Here is a 19,248-nt window from a genome sequence, read left to right as displayed (position 1 = left end):
TACAAATGACCGAATTTCAACAACAGTCACAGAAGATCGAATTTTCTCGGAATGACATTTTAGTCTATTTAATTAGAAAACACGAATTGACAAGTAGTTAACAATTAACTTTACTCAAACAAAAAATAAAATAAGCAACACATCTTTTTGTTGTACTTTTAAGTACGAGTTGTTTGATCTGCCACCATTTGCCACTTTGGGAAATATTTAAGCTCAAAGTAGCACTATTTTTCATCAAAAATGCTCAATATCTCCGAAACTTCAGAAAATCACGTATAATAATGTTTTACCAAAACGTTGATTTTAGCCAAATAAACAACTTTCTAGAACACTACGAACACGTAAAAGTTGACCAGAATAACTCAGGGTTTAAAAACTGTTTTAAAGGGTCTGTCCATGAATAACGCTTCATAGACAATTTCCAAGAAGAGATACAAGTATGGTGTCTTTGACAAAGTTGTTTGTATTAATATTTACTACAACTTTGCCGAAAGTGCTAAACCTGTATCTCGAATATACAAGAAAATAAATTTCTTATCTCACTATTAAGGGAATTAATCACCTAAAGATTTCTCTCACAAGAAAAACCTCACGTTTAGGCGCAATATCACACGATCACGAATTTCGCTGATTGGACCACTGTGCACCCCCAAAATTTCAAGTTATTACAAAAAACCCGAATTAATCCACCTAGCGGCGTGACCTAGCCTTTCTACTGCCACAATAATCACTATTTAATTTCTCAGGAACATCTATAATTAACTTGACTATATTTTTAAATATGCGTTCCGTATTCCTCAAAATCCTTGTTTGCCAGTAAAATTCACAACGTATTGCGTAGAATAATTATATTTTCTTTCCTTGGGTGCGTAAATACTTGTAAGCGTCATTTATGTTACTTGATGAACCCCTTATTTAGTTTTATAATATTTACGTGATTTATCGAGAAATAATACAAAAGATAATTTTTACAGATTTGAATGAATATATATATAGAAAATTAGAAATTAACCCACTAACGGGTCTACAGATGGCCTTAACTTTCGGGATTCAGAGCCATATACGAAACTTGTTTTGAATTGACAATTCAAGATTTTTTGATATTTTGATATTAATACTATGCGTTCAAAAGGTTAGCATCTTTGAAAAACAAGAGTTCAGAAAAATTATTATTATACTTCGCTTTTGAAGAAAAAGGATATCGACAACAAAATGATTAATCTCAAAATTTTACTATTAGTTTGCTTGGCTTCAATTTTGCAATATGTCTGAATTAGAAAAAATAACTAAATAGAGCTTTAGATATGAAAAAGAGAAATTGAATTTTTTCTTAGCTGGCGCTCCTTCAGATAATTATTTTTGCATGAAAATCAAAACTTAAGCTTCTTTTGAATGTACCTTCATGAAAAGATAGTCATTAGCTTGATCGCATCGTTTTTACAATGTTAGAGGGTTAGGAAAACAAAATGAGGTCGAAAAATAGTGCAAAAGCTGCGCCATTAACATGCTTGAGAATGGGAAATATGATCGATATGATTCCCAGTGCTTGTCTTTTTTTGATTTATTTATTAAAACATGATACATGACATAAGACATCTGTCCTTTAAAATGTCACTAACGAAAACAAATCTTACAAAATTACTATCGTGCAACGTGTACTTCCAATTTTTCATATAACATTTCTAAGCTCTAGTATCTATTGATTGAAAAGAGCATCTATTGATCAAACAGAATTTGTTTGAAATTTGTATAAATTTATTTGGAAAAATCGTCTCACTAGTATTTTTAATCCTATACACTACTATATCTACATGCTTAAATTAACTGCTTTTCTTCGCTTTTTGCTTTTCTTGTACAATTGTGAGTAACAGCAAGTGAACAAAATGACAATTGAAATCTGAAATCAAAGAAAAGAAAAAGCTTTTCGATTGAATCCCACTATTTAATATTTATTTGCAACAGATACGTAGTTCGCCTACGACGCGCAGGCTTCATCAGTGTCTTATTTCAAAGCGTATACGTTTCGTATTCCATTAAGAGGCTTCAAAAACTTCAGACAATTGACATGTTTCTCACTTTTCTTGAATTTCAATGCAAATTTAAAAATTGCAAATTGTCATCACATACACACACATACATATATACATACATACATACATACATACATATATATATACATACATACATACATACATACATACATACATACACACATACATCACACACATTGAATACAATCAACATTTGTTTTGATTTCACACGTTTTAACGGTTTAATATACGGTGCTTAAGTGTGCTTACGGCGCTTAAGTTTATATAACTTTTGAATGAACCGTCCGATTTTAAATAACTCGGTTTCGTTTGATAGATCTCAGCAGTAATTTTCAAATAATCATAAAATGTGTGATGTTTTTCATTAAATTAATGCTTATATGTTACATAAATATGTTTTAAATACTATTTTTTCACATTTCTTTATGTAACTTTCAAACTACAAGTCCAATCGTCATGAAATTTGGAAGTTAAGGGTTTGCAAGGCTCCTCTTTCATATGCAATCAATTTTGTTCAAATCGGTTAAGAGACCTATGAGATAATGAAGTCCCATATTTTTCGTATTTTTATACATAACTTTTGAACTAAAAGTCCGATCAGTATGAAATTCAATAGCGACCAATGGGACACCTAGACCTTTCATTTGACACTAAGAACATTAAAATCGGTCCAGCCATCTCCGAGAAAAGTGAGTGAGATTAAAAGCGTCACATACACACACACACATACACACACACACACACACACACACACACACACACACACACACACACACACACACACACATACATACACACACACAGAAAATGCTCAGTTTTCGAAACTGAGTCGAATAGTATATGACATTCGGCCCGCAGGACCTTCTTTCCATTTCCGATTTTCCAAGTGATTTCTATACCTTTATACTATATATTTATATAGTAGAAAGGCAAAACGTTTTTTGGCTAAGTGTACACATACTATCATTAATAACTCAATAATTTTTCAAACAATTTTGAGTGTTTTATACATTTTTGGAAAGCTTAGAGGACAAGCTTTCAGAATATATACACATTCACTATGGTTCTATAAAAGTTAGACGAGATTTTCAATTAAATATGAAATTTAACTACAAAAATGAAATTTTTCTCACTTTAGGGGTCCTTAAAGTGACCTTAAAAATGACCCACATTCCTGAGCTCAAAATCACTTGTTTTATATTCAATCCTATGACTTTGGTCAAAATTTCAGCCAAATCGGTCAACATTTGCAAATTTAACGCCATTTTTAAGAGTTGTAGAATTTGTTGGTTCTCATATATCACCCGCCTAATCTTACAACTCAGCATCTTGAACACGATAGTATGTGTACACCTAGCCAAAAACGGTTTTTTTACAATAACTGGAAATTTTGGGGGTGGCAGGAAGATTTCAAATGTGTTTTTATGATGTACTAGGTGTGACTAACAACGTACACTAGGTCATTTGCGAAGTATTTTTTCCGTGTAACACCGTGTAATTTTCTAAATTCGAATTTACATTGGCTTCATTTATTTCTCACTGCGCACTGCAATTCCCATAGTATCTAATTGTCTAAAACTGTGTGCGTGTTCTTTTTGTTTTAAAGGTATCGGTATGGTCTTTGCCAAATTCGTTCAATTAACCTTCACAATTTTACGGCTTCATTGTGCCAGTTTGTCACAAGTGCACGGTGATTACAAAGGATCTGTACATGCAGACTGCTGCTGCTATGGGGACTTACGGCGATATCTCTTCGATTGTCTGCGATGTGGTTACTGTTACATTCTACAGCGGACGACTGCTGGCTCTGTTGGCGCCGGCTGCAGCGTCTATCCACCCAGCAGGATGAACTCTCCATCGACTTTTGCTCGATGTTCGATGGAAATGACGTTCGGTAGAAACGGATGATTGGGTCGCAACGTTGACGGTGCGACTCCTCTTGGCCACGTTACTAGCTAACCAGCCAATATGGCCCTCGGAAACGTAGATAGTGTTGGTGTGGTGATTCCTGCCTCTGTTTAAATTAAATCGATGTTCAAAGAAAGAAACACGCATTCGCACACATTACCCTTACCTTATCCTATGGTTTTTGAATTTGTAACTGGTCAACGCTTTTATAGTGGCCCGTGTTACTACGGATCAAATTTTTACTCACCGACAAATCCTCCAGAAATGTGGAGAGTACAACGTGCCCACACATCATATTTTTGTGTATATCAGAGCACCATACGATACAGTTGAACGCGAACAGCTATGGTAGATAATCCACGTGTACGGTTTTCCGGACAAACTGATACGGCAGATCAAAGCTACCCTGGAGCGAGTGATGTGCTACGTGCGCATTTCGGGGATGCTCTCGAGTCCTTTCGAATTGCGCAGAGGGTTGCGGCAAGGGGATGGACTGTCCTGTATGTTATTCAATATCGCTATTGAAGGTGTGGTTCGGCGAGAGGGCATCAAAATGAGAGGTACGATCTTCAGCAAGAGTAGCCAACTCCTTGCCTTTGCAGACGACCTCGACATCATTGCTAGAAACCTTGGGGCGGCGGAGGTAATCTACAGCATACTAAAAACGGAGACTAGGAGAATAGGATTACAAATCAACGCGTTGAAAAACAAATAGATAGCAGGAAGAAGCTCTAGAGGAAGCAACGTTTTCCTCCCACGGACAGTGACATTTGACGGCGATGAACTGCAAGTGGTTGATGAATTTGTATATTTAGGGATCTCTGGTCACCGCTGACAATAATACGAGTAAGGAGATCCAACGACGCATTCAAGTTTGATATCGGGCCTACTTTTCCCTCCTCAAGACGCTTCGATCAAGGAGCATTCGCCGCCACACAAAGCTGACGATGTCCAAAATGTTAATCAGACCGGTAGTCTTCTATGGACAGGAATGGAACAGTAACTTTGTTTACGGAAGACATACGTTTGCTTGTCGTATTTGAACAAAAAGTGCTGCGGACTATTTCTGGCGAAGTACAAACGGAAAGCACAGAGTGGCGTAGGCGTGTTACCTCGAGTTACTGGTATTGGTGGCGAAAGTTGGGAAACTACGGTGGGCCGTTTACACCGCAGGGATGTCCTACGACTGTGCAGTGAAATCCGTTATCTACAGGAACCCCACCGGCACCAAGAATGGAGTGGCGCAATGTGCTAGATGGCTCGACCAGGTTGAAGGTGACTTGCATGTGTCGAGACGCTCAACGAATTGGCGACGAGTAGTCCAGGACCGAGTACAGTGGAGAGAAATTCTTGATATACCATAGCAAGAACCACTCCGGTTCTAGGCTGCAAGAAGAGAAAAGGCTATAAATTTTCTTGTACTTTATCTTATATCAGCGCTAACGCAGGTAAACGATGTTCCCATGAAGCAACTTGTTATTTGAGTCTCGGCTTGAGTGGAAATTTGAAATGTATGTTTTTACAGACGATGAAACGAGGCTCCAGTGTTACGTCTGCTATTCTATGGTATTAGAATTAAATGCAGATTGATGCGTAGAATCTCACTGAAGCGATGCAAATAAAAATTCCAGTCGAGTTTCCATTAGGAATATTTATTTAATTTCAATTTTTATTGCTTTAAAAATTGATTGGTTTTTTTCCTAGGGGAAATATTGTTTACGTAGAGAGGAGGCTTAGCCCTCCATAACGCTCCTCTCATTTCACCATTGGATAATCATTGATCAGTCTCCATAATTTGATTATTTTTGCATTCTCCATAACTGCAAATTAATCAGTTGACGGGAAAAAAGCGTCACCTCATAAATATATAACGATAGAAAGGGGAATGAAAAATAAAATTACATTGCGAGTGAATAAAAATAACATTGCGATGCAGCATGCAGGTAGAAAGGCAAAAAGCTGTGGTGGAATACGTTCGAGTTATTTTGTTATTTCCCAAACCAACACGCCATATAAAAACTGTTAAAGTTGTTGACGGTTTAAAGCGTAGCCAAGTTCTTTATAAATAAAACGCTCAACTATTGTAGTAAGCAACGATTTTTAATGAAGACCTTTGTGAATATAAAACGGGTTTATAAACTGACCTTACCATCAGACTTAATACCGATTTGGGATAAGCCGAAAGACCAAGGTTTTGCTTCCTAAAATTTAATAGACTAAATAACATGCCAATTGCCTCTACAAAACCATTACAAATCAAAATTAGTTATTTGATGACTTCAAATGTTTAAATTTGAAATATGGTTTCGGACCTCCAAGGGGTCAATTCTGCATTTAATTTTCAGAAGGTCGCATAATGCTTGCAAAAGGGTTGATTATGTGACCTTTTGAAAACTACAGTCAGAATTCTTCTTCGATACCAACCAACTTTTACGAACAACCAGAACTGTCAAATGACGTCATTATGCAATGATCTCTATAAACATTCTCCTAGAGATGAAATTTGATACGCATTCAAGTTTAAACCCAGCGTAAACTGTCCGATGTTATTCAATACGATTCCTTTAATTTTGATCATCACTTTCATTTTTGCTGAGTGATAGAGTAAATTTGATGACGTTGACAATATATCTTGATTGTTTACAGTTACTTTCGAGAAGAACACAAACACGAGTCTTCGGTTCGGTTGGAGAAATGTTACGAACGTGTCAAAGGACGCCCCACTCGAGTGGAACAAAACAGGTTTTTATAGTAGCATACATGGTGTTGCCTGAAATATACATATTATTCTTTCTCTTTGCACGCTACAAACCAGAAAGCGTACCTTTGTGTGTGTGACGCCTCATGAAGATCGCATTATAGGTTGATGGATCATGGTTCTGCTCATGTTAGCCCCTAGCAGCATGTTAAGTTTAAAATTTAAATGACAATAATTTTATTAAATATTCCTTTGGTCATTTTTCAACAACTAAGCTATGCATTTTTAAACTTTTTCAGAAAAAAATTTAATTATTAAAATTAATGAAAGAGAAATTACCTCGCTCCACCGATGCACCGTCACCATGCAAGTGATCTAGCTGTCTGCAACATGCTACATGTTGCATCCCTCGGCGCGATGCAACAAAATTCGCCTGAACATTTCGCGAATTGGTGAGTGTTTTGTTGCATCGCGTCGAGGTGTGTAACCGCGTGCTGCACATTGCAGCGGGCTAGATCGGCAAGTGTTGCACGTGGTGAACGGTGAGCTCTTAAAGGTAAATTGCGTACTTACTCCGGTCAGTCTTTCGTTGCGCGGTCTGTGCACCGTCTGCTGTGTGTTTGTGTGCTCCAAGCCACGATCGCCGTACTGTGTGAGTTGCTTTTCCAGCGTGAGGCTGTGGCTTAGTTTGGGCTTTCAGTGGTTGTTGGTTTAACCCTCGCATGTCCAGTGCTGCTTTAGAAGATCGTTTCGAGAAACTTTTGAATAGTGACTTTACTGATCATTTCACTTTGTTTTAGTGATTTTCGGAATGTTGTTTGCGACCAGTATAGTCCGTTTAAGGGTTAAGCGTGCGTACGCTAGTATACGTTCGAGCGCGTGAGGGAAAAGTGGCGACAGGTTGGGTAACTCGACAACGCGGTCAAACCTGACCGGATTAGAAGAAGTAAAGGCACTCTGCAAATCAACCAGTGGCTACCAGTGGTTTCAGCAGTTAGCGTCCGCGTATGTGAACACAGAGTGTATTTTTGCGTCAAATTATTCATATAGTTACTGTGAAAATGAAGAACATCCGCCCATCTGACCCAAAGCATTTCGAAGCTTATTGTTCGAGCTGAAAAATCACCCAACTAACTCCCGCGCATCGTGCAAAAGAAGAAAAGATTCATTTCAGAGAAGAAACTATCCATGCAGAAAGCTGCAAAAGTGAGCTTTGTGAATGAGAATTGTGATATAATACTGGTTATTGTGCAAAAAAGGCAAACTGTGACAACCCTAGCTCTCGATTAGTGTTTCACTACTGAACTGGAGAAGCAAATATTGATGCTTATTTTTAGTTGATCGTTTTTTTTTTTTCAAATGGATAAACAAAAGAGCGTACCGTGAAGTCATATTTATCCGCACAGAGTATAGGAGTTCGCTTGTTCAGCTTGGATTGGGCAAATGGTGCAAAAGCTAACATCGCTATGTGAACTCAACACGCGAATATTTAGCTTGACATCTTTTTGACCCTTTTGCGCTCGCGTACATTCACTTCGGCGAAGAAAAGAAATAGACATAGGAGAAGATCAATAATGACCGTTAACGTCATCATTTGCCCTTATTTTATAGCTCTAAGAACACGGCTAGTGAACGATCCAGTTGGATGAAAACAAAAAATAAATATTGACAAAATAGCAGCAAACACAACACAATTTGCTCAAAAACATTGTATAAACAGAAGTGTTTATTTTTTACCTTGAATGTTTCTACTCGAGATAAGCATTCCCTGATCATTATTTATTTTCTATACTTTTTGGGTCCTCACTATTGTAACAGGCTTTAAAATTTTATTGGTCAACATAGTTATCTTGAAGTTCAATATGAAAACTTTTTCCTGGTATTTTAGGATAGAAATTTGAATTATAACCGATTTATAATTGCACACTACACTAGTGCCACTCTGATGTTTGCACTGTATAATGTAATTGTATATTAGCTGCTCATTAAAACACATTTAGAAGACTTTATTACATACGCTACTAAACTTTTTGTTTTGATTAATTGAAGCCTGTATCAAAATGAATATTTTTGTATGATTTCTAAAATATGAACTTAGTTCATTGAACTACACTAACTTTTAAATAATGTGTCCAAAACGAGATAAACTTGATCAACACATAGGTAGGGGAAACCGAATGTAGGGACTGATGAGTAGCTGAATCAGCGAAAAAAGTTTAACCGACAACCGCTTTTCGAGATCACGTTCTGTGTCCGGTATGAGCGAAAAAGAACGGAGAAAGCAGATGACACCAATGACCGATTAAGAATATGAAAGTCGCAATCGTGCTGTTCAAGACAGATTCATTTCAACTTCACGCACAGCGAAATTTGAATGCGCAATCCCGTACGTAGACAATTAAGTGCTGTTGCGGTAGTTTGTATCGAGCTGCGTATTAGTAGGTACGACGACGACGCGACGCTATCGATTATAATTTGTATGCATCCGTGATAATTGGCACAATGAGCAAAGTATGTCAGCATTGAAATTCCCCTAGGAAATAAAAACAAGAAGTTGCTGTATGAATAGAAGAATTGAATTAGTGACATGGAATTCCACACTGGAACCATAGCGTTCACTGCTTTCCCGAATAATAACATGTAAATCATTTTTTGATAAATATCTAGACATGCAATTGTCACTTAATTTGATTCAATGAATACTATACTTGTCAACTTTTAATGCATGTTTTCGTACAGTGTAACGCTTGACAATACTAAACATTGCGGTAATTTAATACCAAATTCCATCGGGAAATCCAATTTTCTATCCCTTTTGCAGAGGAATTGTATATCAGTAATTAATTTATCGGTGTAGACTAGACCTTACGTAGCCCTACAACATAGACCAACGGCTTTAATTCGCATGATCTTGTATGCGAATTCACGGATCTATTAAGCACACAGAAGTATTTGTTTGTCAAGCGTTTCTATCACTAAATAAATTGCGGAATGCGCGAGGCAACATGCTGCACCATTCTGTTAAAACCGCAGCTCCTTCACATTAGAGACACACAATTGTGATTTAAAAAGTCGGTGATCGGTGACCCTGTAGTGTTCACCATTACCTGTTGCGTTCTTCTATTCTTCTAGCCGTATAGAGCCGTGGTCGCTCGTACTGTATTAAGAACTTGTTTCCATTGTACTCATCGCCATTTCAGGCTCGTAAGTCAGTTTCAACCTAGCCATCTAGCACGTTGGGCCCCTCTATTCCAAATGCCGCACAGTGGGATGAAATCCAAATTCAGGTGGACAAAAGTAATACGCTAATAATACCGTTTGTTTAAAGTATATAGTGTTTTCGACGAAAATTTGTTATTTCAACATTCACTCTCTTTGCTAACGTTAGGACATTGCCCCACGTGGTAAGCAAACATAAACCTTTTTGCGGTTTAAGCTAGCTGAATGAAATGTTCAGTAAGGTTAGAGAATGCTAAATTTTGAGTAACTTAGCCGAAAAATGAAATTCCAATCCATTATTGTTAATTTGCTTAAACAATTCAAAGTTTTTCGGTCAGGATGGACCAAAACCTGGCCAGTGTTTAAAATTTGTGTTTTTAGGAGACTTTTTGTTGTTAGAAATACTCTCAAATTTTGAAACCTATCAAACCGCATATTTTCTTTAAAGGAATCAAGTCGCTGGCTCTTTTGGGTCTGACGTTACAGGCATTTTCTCTAAAATAATATGTTTTATTTTCATATGCCAATAACGTAATAACTGCTCAATATGTGCAAATTTTGTTTTGTAATCTATTTATATAAGAGGCTTGTCTATAGCCAAAACCAGGTTTATGATAGGACGTCATAAGATCGGAAATCGGTCTAATCGGAAATTAAAAACAGGGCTCTGACAGGACGTCAAGTTTTCGTAGCAATGAGTTCTATTCTTAGTCACCTCACTGGTCGACTGCTGGGCTCCTCGATTGCTCAACTGGTTGACTAGACTACACGACTGGTCTGGTCGAATAGGCTGCTCGATTCGGTTACTCGACTGGTCTGCTCAACTGAACTGCTCGACTGAACTGTTCGATTCGACTGCTCGACTTAACTACTTGATTGGACAGATCGACTTGACTGCTTAACTGAACAGCTCGACTTAACTGCTCGATTCGACTGCTTAACTTAGCTGCACGATTGAACTGCTCGACTGGACTGTTCGATTCGACTGCTCGACTTGACAGCTCGACTGGACTGCTTGACTGGACAGCTTGATTTCACTGCTTGACTTAGACGCTTGATTTGGCTGCTCGACTCAACTGCTTGATTTAACTGCTCGATTCAACTGCTAGACTGTACTACTCGATTCAGCTGCTCGACTCGACTCAAATGCTGGGCTAAACTATTCGACTCAACTGCTTGACTCAACTACCGTGGACCCCCGTTCGTTTGACCATTTTTAATCTGAATACTTTTTAATTTGAACCCCGCTGGTTTGCACGACGTGTTTGCACGAATTAAAAATGGTTCAAATGTCATTCTCAACATGGCATCATTTGTTTATGCAGACAATGCTCATAAACACGATTTGTTTGTACTGACCTGGCGTGTTTAATCGGTTTCAGATTTCGTTTTCCTAACGATTAAGATAGATATTCGATCGGAAAATGCAATATTCGCACTTGCAACTGCCAACTAAAACAAACCACCAAAACAATAACAAAAAGCAGGGCGGCCAGTTCACACAGGTTTCAACATATTTCGGGTTACCAGTTGTTCAAATTAAAAAGTAACCCCGTTAGTTTGCATGAGGAATCGTTCAAACGAACGGGGGTCCACTGTACTCGATTGGACTATTCGAATCGGCTGCTCGACTGCTCAAGTCAATTGCTCGATTCAACTGCTCGATTAGACAACTGGATTTAACTGCTCGACCTAACAGCTCGTTTATCTAACGACTGGACAGCTTGATTCATCTGCTCGACTTAGCCACTCGATATCAACTGCTTGACTTAACTGCTCAGCTCAACTGATTGATTCTACTGGTCGAGTGAATTACTCGCCAGACCTCTTCGATTTCACTGTGAAATTTACCTGCTTGATTGAACCACTTGACCCGACTGCTCGATTAGAGTGTGTGACTAAACTGTATGATTAGATTGCTTGGCTCAACCGGTTGATTAAACTGTTCGACTGGACTGCTGAATTCAACTACTCGACTTGACTGCACGATTCAACTGCTCGACTCAAACACTCGACCTAACTGCTCAACTGAACTACTTGACTTAACTGTTCGATTCGACTGCTCGACTCAACTGCTTGACTCGACGCAACTGCTCGACTCGACTCAACTGCTTGACTTAACTACTCGATTGGACTATACGAATCGGCTGCTCAATTCAACTGCTGTATTCGACTCGACTGCTCGACTCAACCGCTAGATTTCACTGCGAAACTTAACTGCTCGACTGAACCATTTGACCCGACTGCTCAACTAAACTGTTTGGATAAACTGTTTGATTTGACTACTCGACCGCTCGATTCAACTGCTCAACTAGACTGTTCGATTCAACTGTTCGACTGACCTGCTTGACTAGACTACTTGACTGAACAGCTTGATTCAACTGCTCGACTAGACTGCTCGATAACTGCTTGACTCGACTGCTTGATTTGCATACTCGACTCACCTGCTCAACTCGATAGCCTGCTTGTCGCGATATCATATGGTCGGTGTTAAATCAGACCGAACCAAGACCGGAATTAAAAAAAAATGAGTTAATGACAGTAAACGATCAAGAATTTTCTAAGCAACATTTTACTAATCAGACTATATAAGTGTTGCAAACAGCCAAAGTTATAAGAAGATTTCGAACGATTGATAGCTATAAACCATTCAGAGCAGCAAACTTTGGATACGTTTTTCTCGAAGTCAAAATTTTGTCACTTGGTTCTGCCTGACTTAAGGGGGGACCCTACTCTGGAATGTCGGAAAAATCGAATTTTATTTTTTTGCATTTTCGAGACGCTTATACCTTCAGAAATGTCATGCCAAAAGGATTTTTTAATAACTGATCTCGTTGAAAACTTACGGCAAATATTATGGAGTCACCTCAAGGGAAGTGCATTGCTGTAAGAAACTTTGAACGCGTTTTCCCCGAAACCATGTTTCTTTAGCTGGCGGTACGTGTATCTCAGAATGTAGTGGACTGATTTTGCTGAAATTTTTTTCCAGTGTGTAAAAATGAATCTCCACTTTTCAAATTTTTATGAGCTTTTTTAATTGGCGATTTTTGATGAAGAAACACCTTTCTTTTGGAAAAATTGCCGCCATTTTGGTAATTTTTCGAATTTTCAAAAACCGCTACGTTACAATTTAGGTATTGACCTAAAGCTTCAAAATCATTCTTGAAATCCGTTCTACGATACACTGTTGGTTTCCGGCACGTACCGCCAGCAAGGAACTATTTTCTAGAGGGCATTCTCGCGCTCACCTGCCACCAGCATAATAATCACTATTCTGGTATCCAAGAAATACAAAATATATCTTCAAATATACCTTGACCAATAACCAAAATACTCTAACACATAACTATAATGCTAGCATCTGAAAAAATTTTACGAAAATCTATTATTTTTTGGTTTTCTAGAGTAGGGTCCACTCTTAACACCGACCGTATGAATCGGTTTGTGGCAGAAAAAGGACTGTTCAAAGCCACTGACACAAAAGAGTCATTTTGCCCACCTTTAGAATCAGCACAGTGGAGATAATGTTAAAAACATCAGTTAAAATCCAATGCTAGCATAAAAATTATTTGTTTCAGTTTCCGGCTAAGACTTTTTTAGATACAATACAAGATTCGGGCTCAACTAGTATATTATCGCCTCTATTCTACATACTGATCGGAGCCGGATCCGATCAGAAATTGCGCTTCGATCGGAATACATCGTATGCTATAACACACATCGATCGGGACGTTTCTGATCCGAACGAGCCCGATCGGAATGCAGAATCGAGGCGAATATTTATCTTAATCATGTGGTAACAACTTCTGGAGGTAACTCCTATTTTTTCGACCTGCGAAACCTGACCAAACTCGTGTTTTTAGTCTTTGACCTTGAAATGCGGTCAGGCAATAATATTAATATTTTTTTTGAAACGATGGTTCTACAATTGATGGAAGGACGGTAGGGGAAAGTAATAAAAAAATTTTTGAGAATGGAGGGGAAAGAGTGGGAACGAAAAGAAGGGGGGGGGGTAGCTACGCCTAACAAGTTGTCGTTGTGACTCCTACCTTTTGTCCAATGCTGGAGGAAGGTGCATCTTTTTGTCCAGCGCCTCTATGGTTTAAAGGTACACGGGTACCAGCGAGCCGCACGCTTTGGCGGGTGTTGTGGGTTCAAATCCGGCTATAATCTCTGATTTTAGCTAGAGAAACCTTTTATCTTAGGAAAACTGTACTGAGTACTGTTAGGAAGTTGAAAAACTAGCGGTTTTAGCGTATATATTTTGTCCACCTAGATTTGGGTTTCATCTCACTGTGCACCAGTGGGATTCTAGATGAGAATAGTTGTCACGATCGCCGGGTACCATTGCGACGATGGCCGGCCTACCGTAGCCTTCCGTCGTTCGCCAGGTGTACGATGGGAATGTCCTCAAATGATGTCTGCTGCTCGGGGCTCATACGTCTGCGTGTTGCGTCTGATTAGCGTTTTGTACTTTTCTTTTTTTTGTTAACGAGTAGGGAAATCTGCTCAGCACCTTAGAAGGTACTATCAGACACCTGAGAAGACAACTCAGGGAGTGGGGTTAGGTATCCCGACCCCCCTAATGGGGCGTGAGGATCCAGACCCACTAAAACCCTACTCGAGTCTCCAGCCTAAATCCTCCCTGGCACCACCTTATCGGTATTACTTCGGGGAGAGGCTATTGTGCTGATTCACCTCTAATTTTCCACACTAATCTATTCACGCCTTGTAAAACCGTATGGATACTATAAAACAGTTATGCTTCTGATTTCCTTCGTGTATTTGAAAGACTTTAATTTTTTATATAGGCTGCACACGTTACTTTACCTCATACCCGCGTTATAATATGACTTCACGGTTACGCTCATAATGTGTTATTAGTCCTCAAATTGACTTCTCAAAACGATAAAAGTGAACAAAAACTAACTCAAAGTACGTGTTATGATAAGAAAGAAGAAAACAAACAAAATGATAGATCCAGGACAATTGTTTTTGACATGTTTCGTGGCATGTGTCGTTTTCGCGACCGTCATCAACGCGCAACAAATTCGAGTGGATACAGTCCCAGCGAAGGAGACCGTCACAGAGAACCAAAGAAATGTTAACCTTACGTGTCGGGTTGGCCGGCCGATCGGGTTCTGCACGGTGACGCTACCAAACCGAGAACAACAGGTAGCGCTGGATCCGAAGATTTCTCCCCGAGATGGTCTACAGTACTTCGGAAATGGTTTGGAGAACGGTGAATGTGGCGTGACTATTGATCAAATAACGGCAGCTCACAATGGTCAGTGGAAATGTTCGCTGTTTGTAGATGGCGTCAGCGTGGAAGGCTTTATCGACGTCGAGGTCGCACAGGCGCCCACAATACCCACCATTGAGATAGTTCCAGAAAAAGACTCGTTCGAGGTGGATACGACACTGGTTGCCTATTGTATCACGAAAAATGGCAACCCTGGAGCAAATCTAGCTTGGTACTTAGAGGACGAACCAATATTTCAGGGCGTTTCATCACCACAGGAATACAAAGACGAAGGCCAACCCGGTATCACTAATGTTCTTACTTTGCAGCGGTCTATTCAAGCTGCCGATAGTGGCAAGCGGTTGGTTTGTGAAGCTAAGCACATTGCATACCCGGACGGAGTTGCAAAGTTTCAAAGAAAAATATATGTTAATTTTGCACCGCAAGCTTTACCCGAAACTACAGTTCACGGACTGACGTTGGGTCGTACTGTAGATGTTACTGTTACTATTAGTTCAAATCCATCGCCACGTACTTCCTGGATGGTGGACGGTGATGAAATCGAGCAAGGTATGGAAAATGGTCGCTACGCGGCTCACGTTCCTGTACCGTTGGGCAACGATATGTACAACGTGACTCTTACAATTGCTGGTCTCACTTTGGAAGATCTATCAAAGACGTACTCTCTGAGAGGCGTCAACCAGGTGGGAATGCAAGATTACACTGTTTTGTTGAGCTCCATGGACACGGAATTTGATGAGTCGGGTGGTGTCGGAATCGTCGGAATCATAGGTATTGTACTGGCAGCATTGATTGTCATGACAACCGTGGCACTGATCCTCGTAGCACGAGCTACTGGTAAGTGGTGCTTCCAACAACAATCGACATCAACTTCTGCGAGTAATGCCAGAATAGGGGAAACAAGCGACACTGAAAGCGCCGATTTGAAGCAACCAATTACCAAGACTCAACGGCTGAAAATTTTATTCGGAAAGAAGAACGTTCAAACGGGGAGTGTTAAAACTGCCGATAGTAAGCTCACCACCTCTGCCGCTCCTACAGCCGAATTTTCAGAAGAACACGAAGTTAAAGACCCCGACAGCGAGAATAAAACGGGTGAGCCTGCTGTCACTAAGGCCGACGAGCCAACACTTGTCTACGCGGAGCTGGAACTTAAACCGGTAGAGCATGGTTATCAAACAAAGCCGGAATCGACTGAATATGCGGAAATCCTCTACGTTCAGAAGCCCGAAGGTGACCCAGAAAATGCAAATGCAACAGGAACGCCAGTGGCTGGCGAAGCTTCCTCTGCTCCAGTGAAATCCAGTGAATGACGGACGAAAATATTTTCGGACACAAAATAGACTAAGAGTTTAGAGAATAAAACGACTCCTCTTTTCAATAGATTATTCTCTTAAAAAAAAATATTTTGCGACTTATTGCGAGTGCGCTGTGAGGTGTAATTAAACTTAGTTTTTATTCATTTTAAAGCTTCATAAATAAACATCGACAATATGCGTTGAAACATATCATAAAATTTAAAATTAGATTATCTTATATGAAAATGCCACGCTGGAGAAAACAGCAAAAAGATCAGTTTTGTTAAAACCACGAAGACAGTCGTGTACGTCTTTTAATTTCTGCGTAGTGATAATTCACAATACCTAGTAATTTTTTCGATCTAGCGTAAATTTGGCTTTGACAGTTTCCGACAAATTTACAACAAAGAATTGATTTAGGAATTAACAACAAAATACATATAGGTAGATGAAGGCCCATCTGAAACTGGGAGTTCTCAAAATAAACAACGAGTCCCTCAGGAGGTGTACCTATAACCAAATAAATGATTGTGCAAGTTTGTATCAAAAACAAGCATATAAAGTTTTGAGAGATTTTTTATAGATTTTTAACCACTGAATTCAAAAAAAAAATAATAAAATATCTACAGTCAGTCCACAATCATGGGTCACACACAATTGTGGGTCATTTTAGCTCTACCTACTGATTAGCGTTTAAATATTAGCTAATGATTGAGCAAATTATTTATGAGTAACAATTTTGTCAATCACTTCGTATAATTTTTATGCATTTATCAGCAGAAAAAGCTAAAATGACCCATAATTGTGTGTGACCCATGATTTTGGACATCACGTCAGGTTTTCTTACCAAACAAGTTTTCTTTAGGTTCAAATCAGTGTTGACCCGTGTTTAATATTAAGCGTGTAGCTGTAAACATATCACGAAGGAAGTTCAATTGATTTTATTCATCACAATCACGTTTATTGAAGTAAACCTTCCGATATTTTGCAAGTAAACTATAAAAACGGAGAACATTTTCAAATTTATCATTTAAAAGAGCATAGAATTTCCCATATCTACTGCAGTGTGTATTGAGTATCATTTGTACAATACTTTTGTACGGCAACTAGGGTAAGGAACCGATTAATCAGGAATTACCTACTTTAGTCAGTTCAAATTATATGAGCTTGAAATGCAGTATTTTGCTCATATTTTCAGAATCTTCTGATAAGAACATCATTTTGAATCGCTTAACCATATATGTATTGCATAGAAATACAGTTTACTATGTTTTCGACAAGAAATATGACGAATTGAAAATTGTTGTTAACTAAATTACATTTTTCAGTTGCTGTAGACAATCGCCACCTCGCTACTTTGAGCACTGATAACAGCATATCTGAAAGTCAAGCACTCAATTTTCAAATATCATATTGTAGTAGACATTTGAGCGCATTTAACGACATCGATTCTGCCAATTTCAAAAGCAGTTTTTTTGTTTGAATCAAAAATTCTGTTTATGAAAATATATTCGCTGTGTTCACACTGGTAAGAAGAATGCAGTATTTACATTTTTATAAATATAAAATCCTTCCGAAATTGGGTTTTATGACGAAAAGTTAATGACTGGTTGTTTCCCGTTAATAAAGCACCTTTATGATTAAAACGCTTTTAGGCTGATTAAGATTAGTTCCAGTATCTCAATCTTCCATGTAAAAATCAGTGGTTCCTTTAAAAATAGTGACTTTCTGTGGTAACTGCTTGAAGACCCAAAATTAACATATGAAACCGGTTATTAGAGTACAGGAAATTACGGGGCAAGAGCAAACATCCTATTGACTCATCCTACATCCTACAGTAACTCATCGCTAATAATATGGTAAAACAATCAGTGATCCACTTAGACTGCTTATAATATGTTCCCTACCCTAGTATCGGAAGTAAATTATGTAGATAATCGCATGAACAGTATTAACAGGTTGGTATTTGAAATTTATAAAAGTAACAAAATCAAAAAAAAGAAGAAAAATCTAAGACAATAATCAAAAGTATTGATGATTGATTTACAGAATGCCTATATGAAAAATGATAAGTAAAATATCATATTAAAATGAACTATAATGATGGTAAGACAAAAGTCCAAATAACAAAACCAAGGCGTTACAAAAGCCCTAATTTATTCCAAAATGCCTTATGGGCAAACATTTATTTCAAAGACTAAACAAACCGTAAATTTTAATTTTTAAAATTGTTGAGTCATGTTGAAATATATTTCTTGTCTCAGAAGTCGCAAGTCGCTTTCGATCTGGTCGAGCCATCTTGCTATCTGCAGCTCGGAACAGCTCTGGAATACCTTTGCCGTTTTCGGTTTTCAGTTTCTACTTCGCCAAATATCGTCCGTAGCACTTTTCGCTCGAAACACGTTAACTTTGCGTATGTTTTCCATAAGCAATGTCACAGCTTCAAAATTATGAAGAAGTACCGTCAAACGGGGTAACTTGCAACAGCGGGGTAACATGCAACAACACTGTATCAATCCAATGTACTGTACTTTTTGATCTGTTACTTTATGTTTTATTCTATATCAGTCACTGAATCTTGTTGTTAACAGTTCAAAGAAGCCATAGATACTGTTATGTTGATTTTCTGCTGTTGTGGTGATTTTTAAAAAATTCCACAAGATGGTGTCAAATTCATCGTCAATTTTTCGTCAGTAAAACGTTTGTGTCGCCCACAGGCACTTCAAATAAAAGAAAATAACATACATTTTTATAGAAAAATGAACAATAAGGAAACAAAATAATCGATTTCTAATGACTAGTTTTGTTTAT

The 19,248-nt window shown here is 38.4% G+C and overlaps 1 protein-coding gene across 10 annotated transcripts; it reads left to right on the top strand.

Annotated features, from left to right (window-relative positions):
* The first annotated feature begins 7,207 nt into the window (after positions 1-7,207).
* On the top strand, positions 7,208-16,727 carry LOC128741750 (fasciclin-3-like). 10 transcript variants are annotated; one of them, XM_053837762.1, is made up of 2 exons: positions 7,208-7,309; positions 14,761-16,727. In XM_053837762.1, exon 2 carries the CDS (start codon positions 14,821-14,823, stop codon positions 16,450-16,452), a length of 1,632 nt encoding a protein of 543 aa, XP_053693737.1. In that variant the 5' UTR covers positions 7,208-7,309; positions 14,761-14,820; the 3' UTR covers positions 16,453-16,727. The 10 variants fall into 10 exon arrangements, with proteins under 10 accessions (XP_053693737.1, XP_053693733.1, XP_053693740.1 ...); XM_053837758.1 differs by having other exon boundaries at positions 7,251-7,309; positions 14,688-16,727; XM_053837765.1 differs by having other exon boundaries at positions 7,292-7,309; positions 14,792-16,727.
* Positions 16,728-19,248: the final 2,521 nt, after the last annotated feature.

The sequence above is a fragment of the Sabethes cyaneus genome, chromosome 3, assembly GCF_943734655.1.
Source record: "Sabethes cyaneus chromosome 3, idSabCyanKW18_F2, whole genome shotgun sequence".
Classification (NCBI taxonomy): domain Eukaryota; kingdom Metazoa; phylum Arthropoda; class Insecta; order Diptera; family Culicidae; genus Sabethes; species Sabethes cyaneus.
Note: the sequence above shows the minus strand (reverse complement) of the source record. Positions and strands in the feature narration are given on the sequence as shown.

What these genes read in the sequence shown, in the direction of transcription:
- LOC128741750 (XM_053837762.1), top strand. Translation starts at nt 14,821, where the DNA reads ATGATAAGAAAGAAGAAAACAAACAAAATGATAGATCCAGGACAATTG.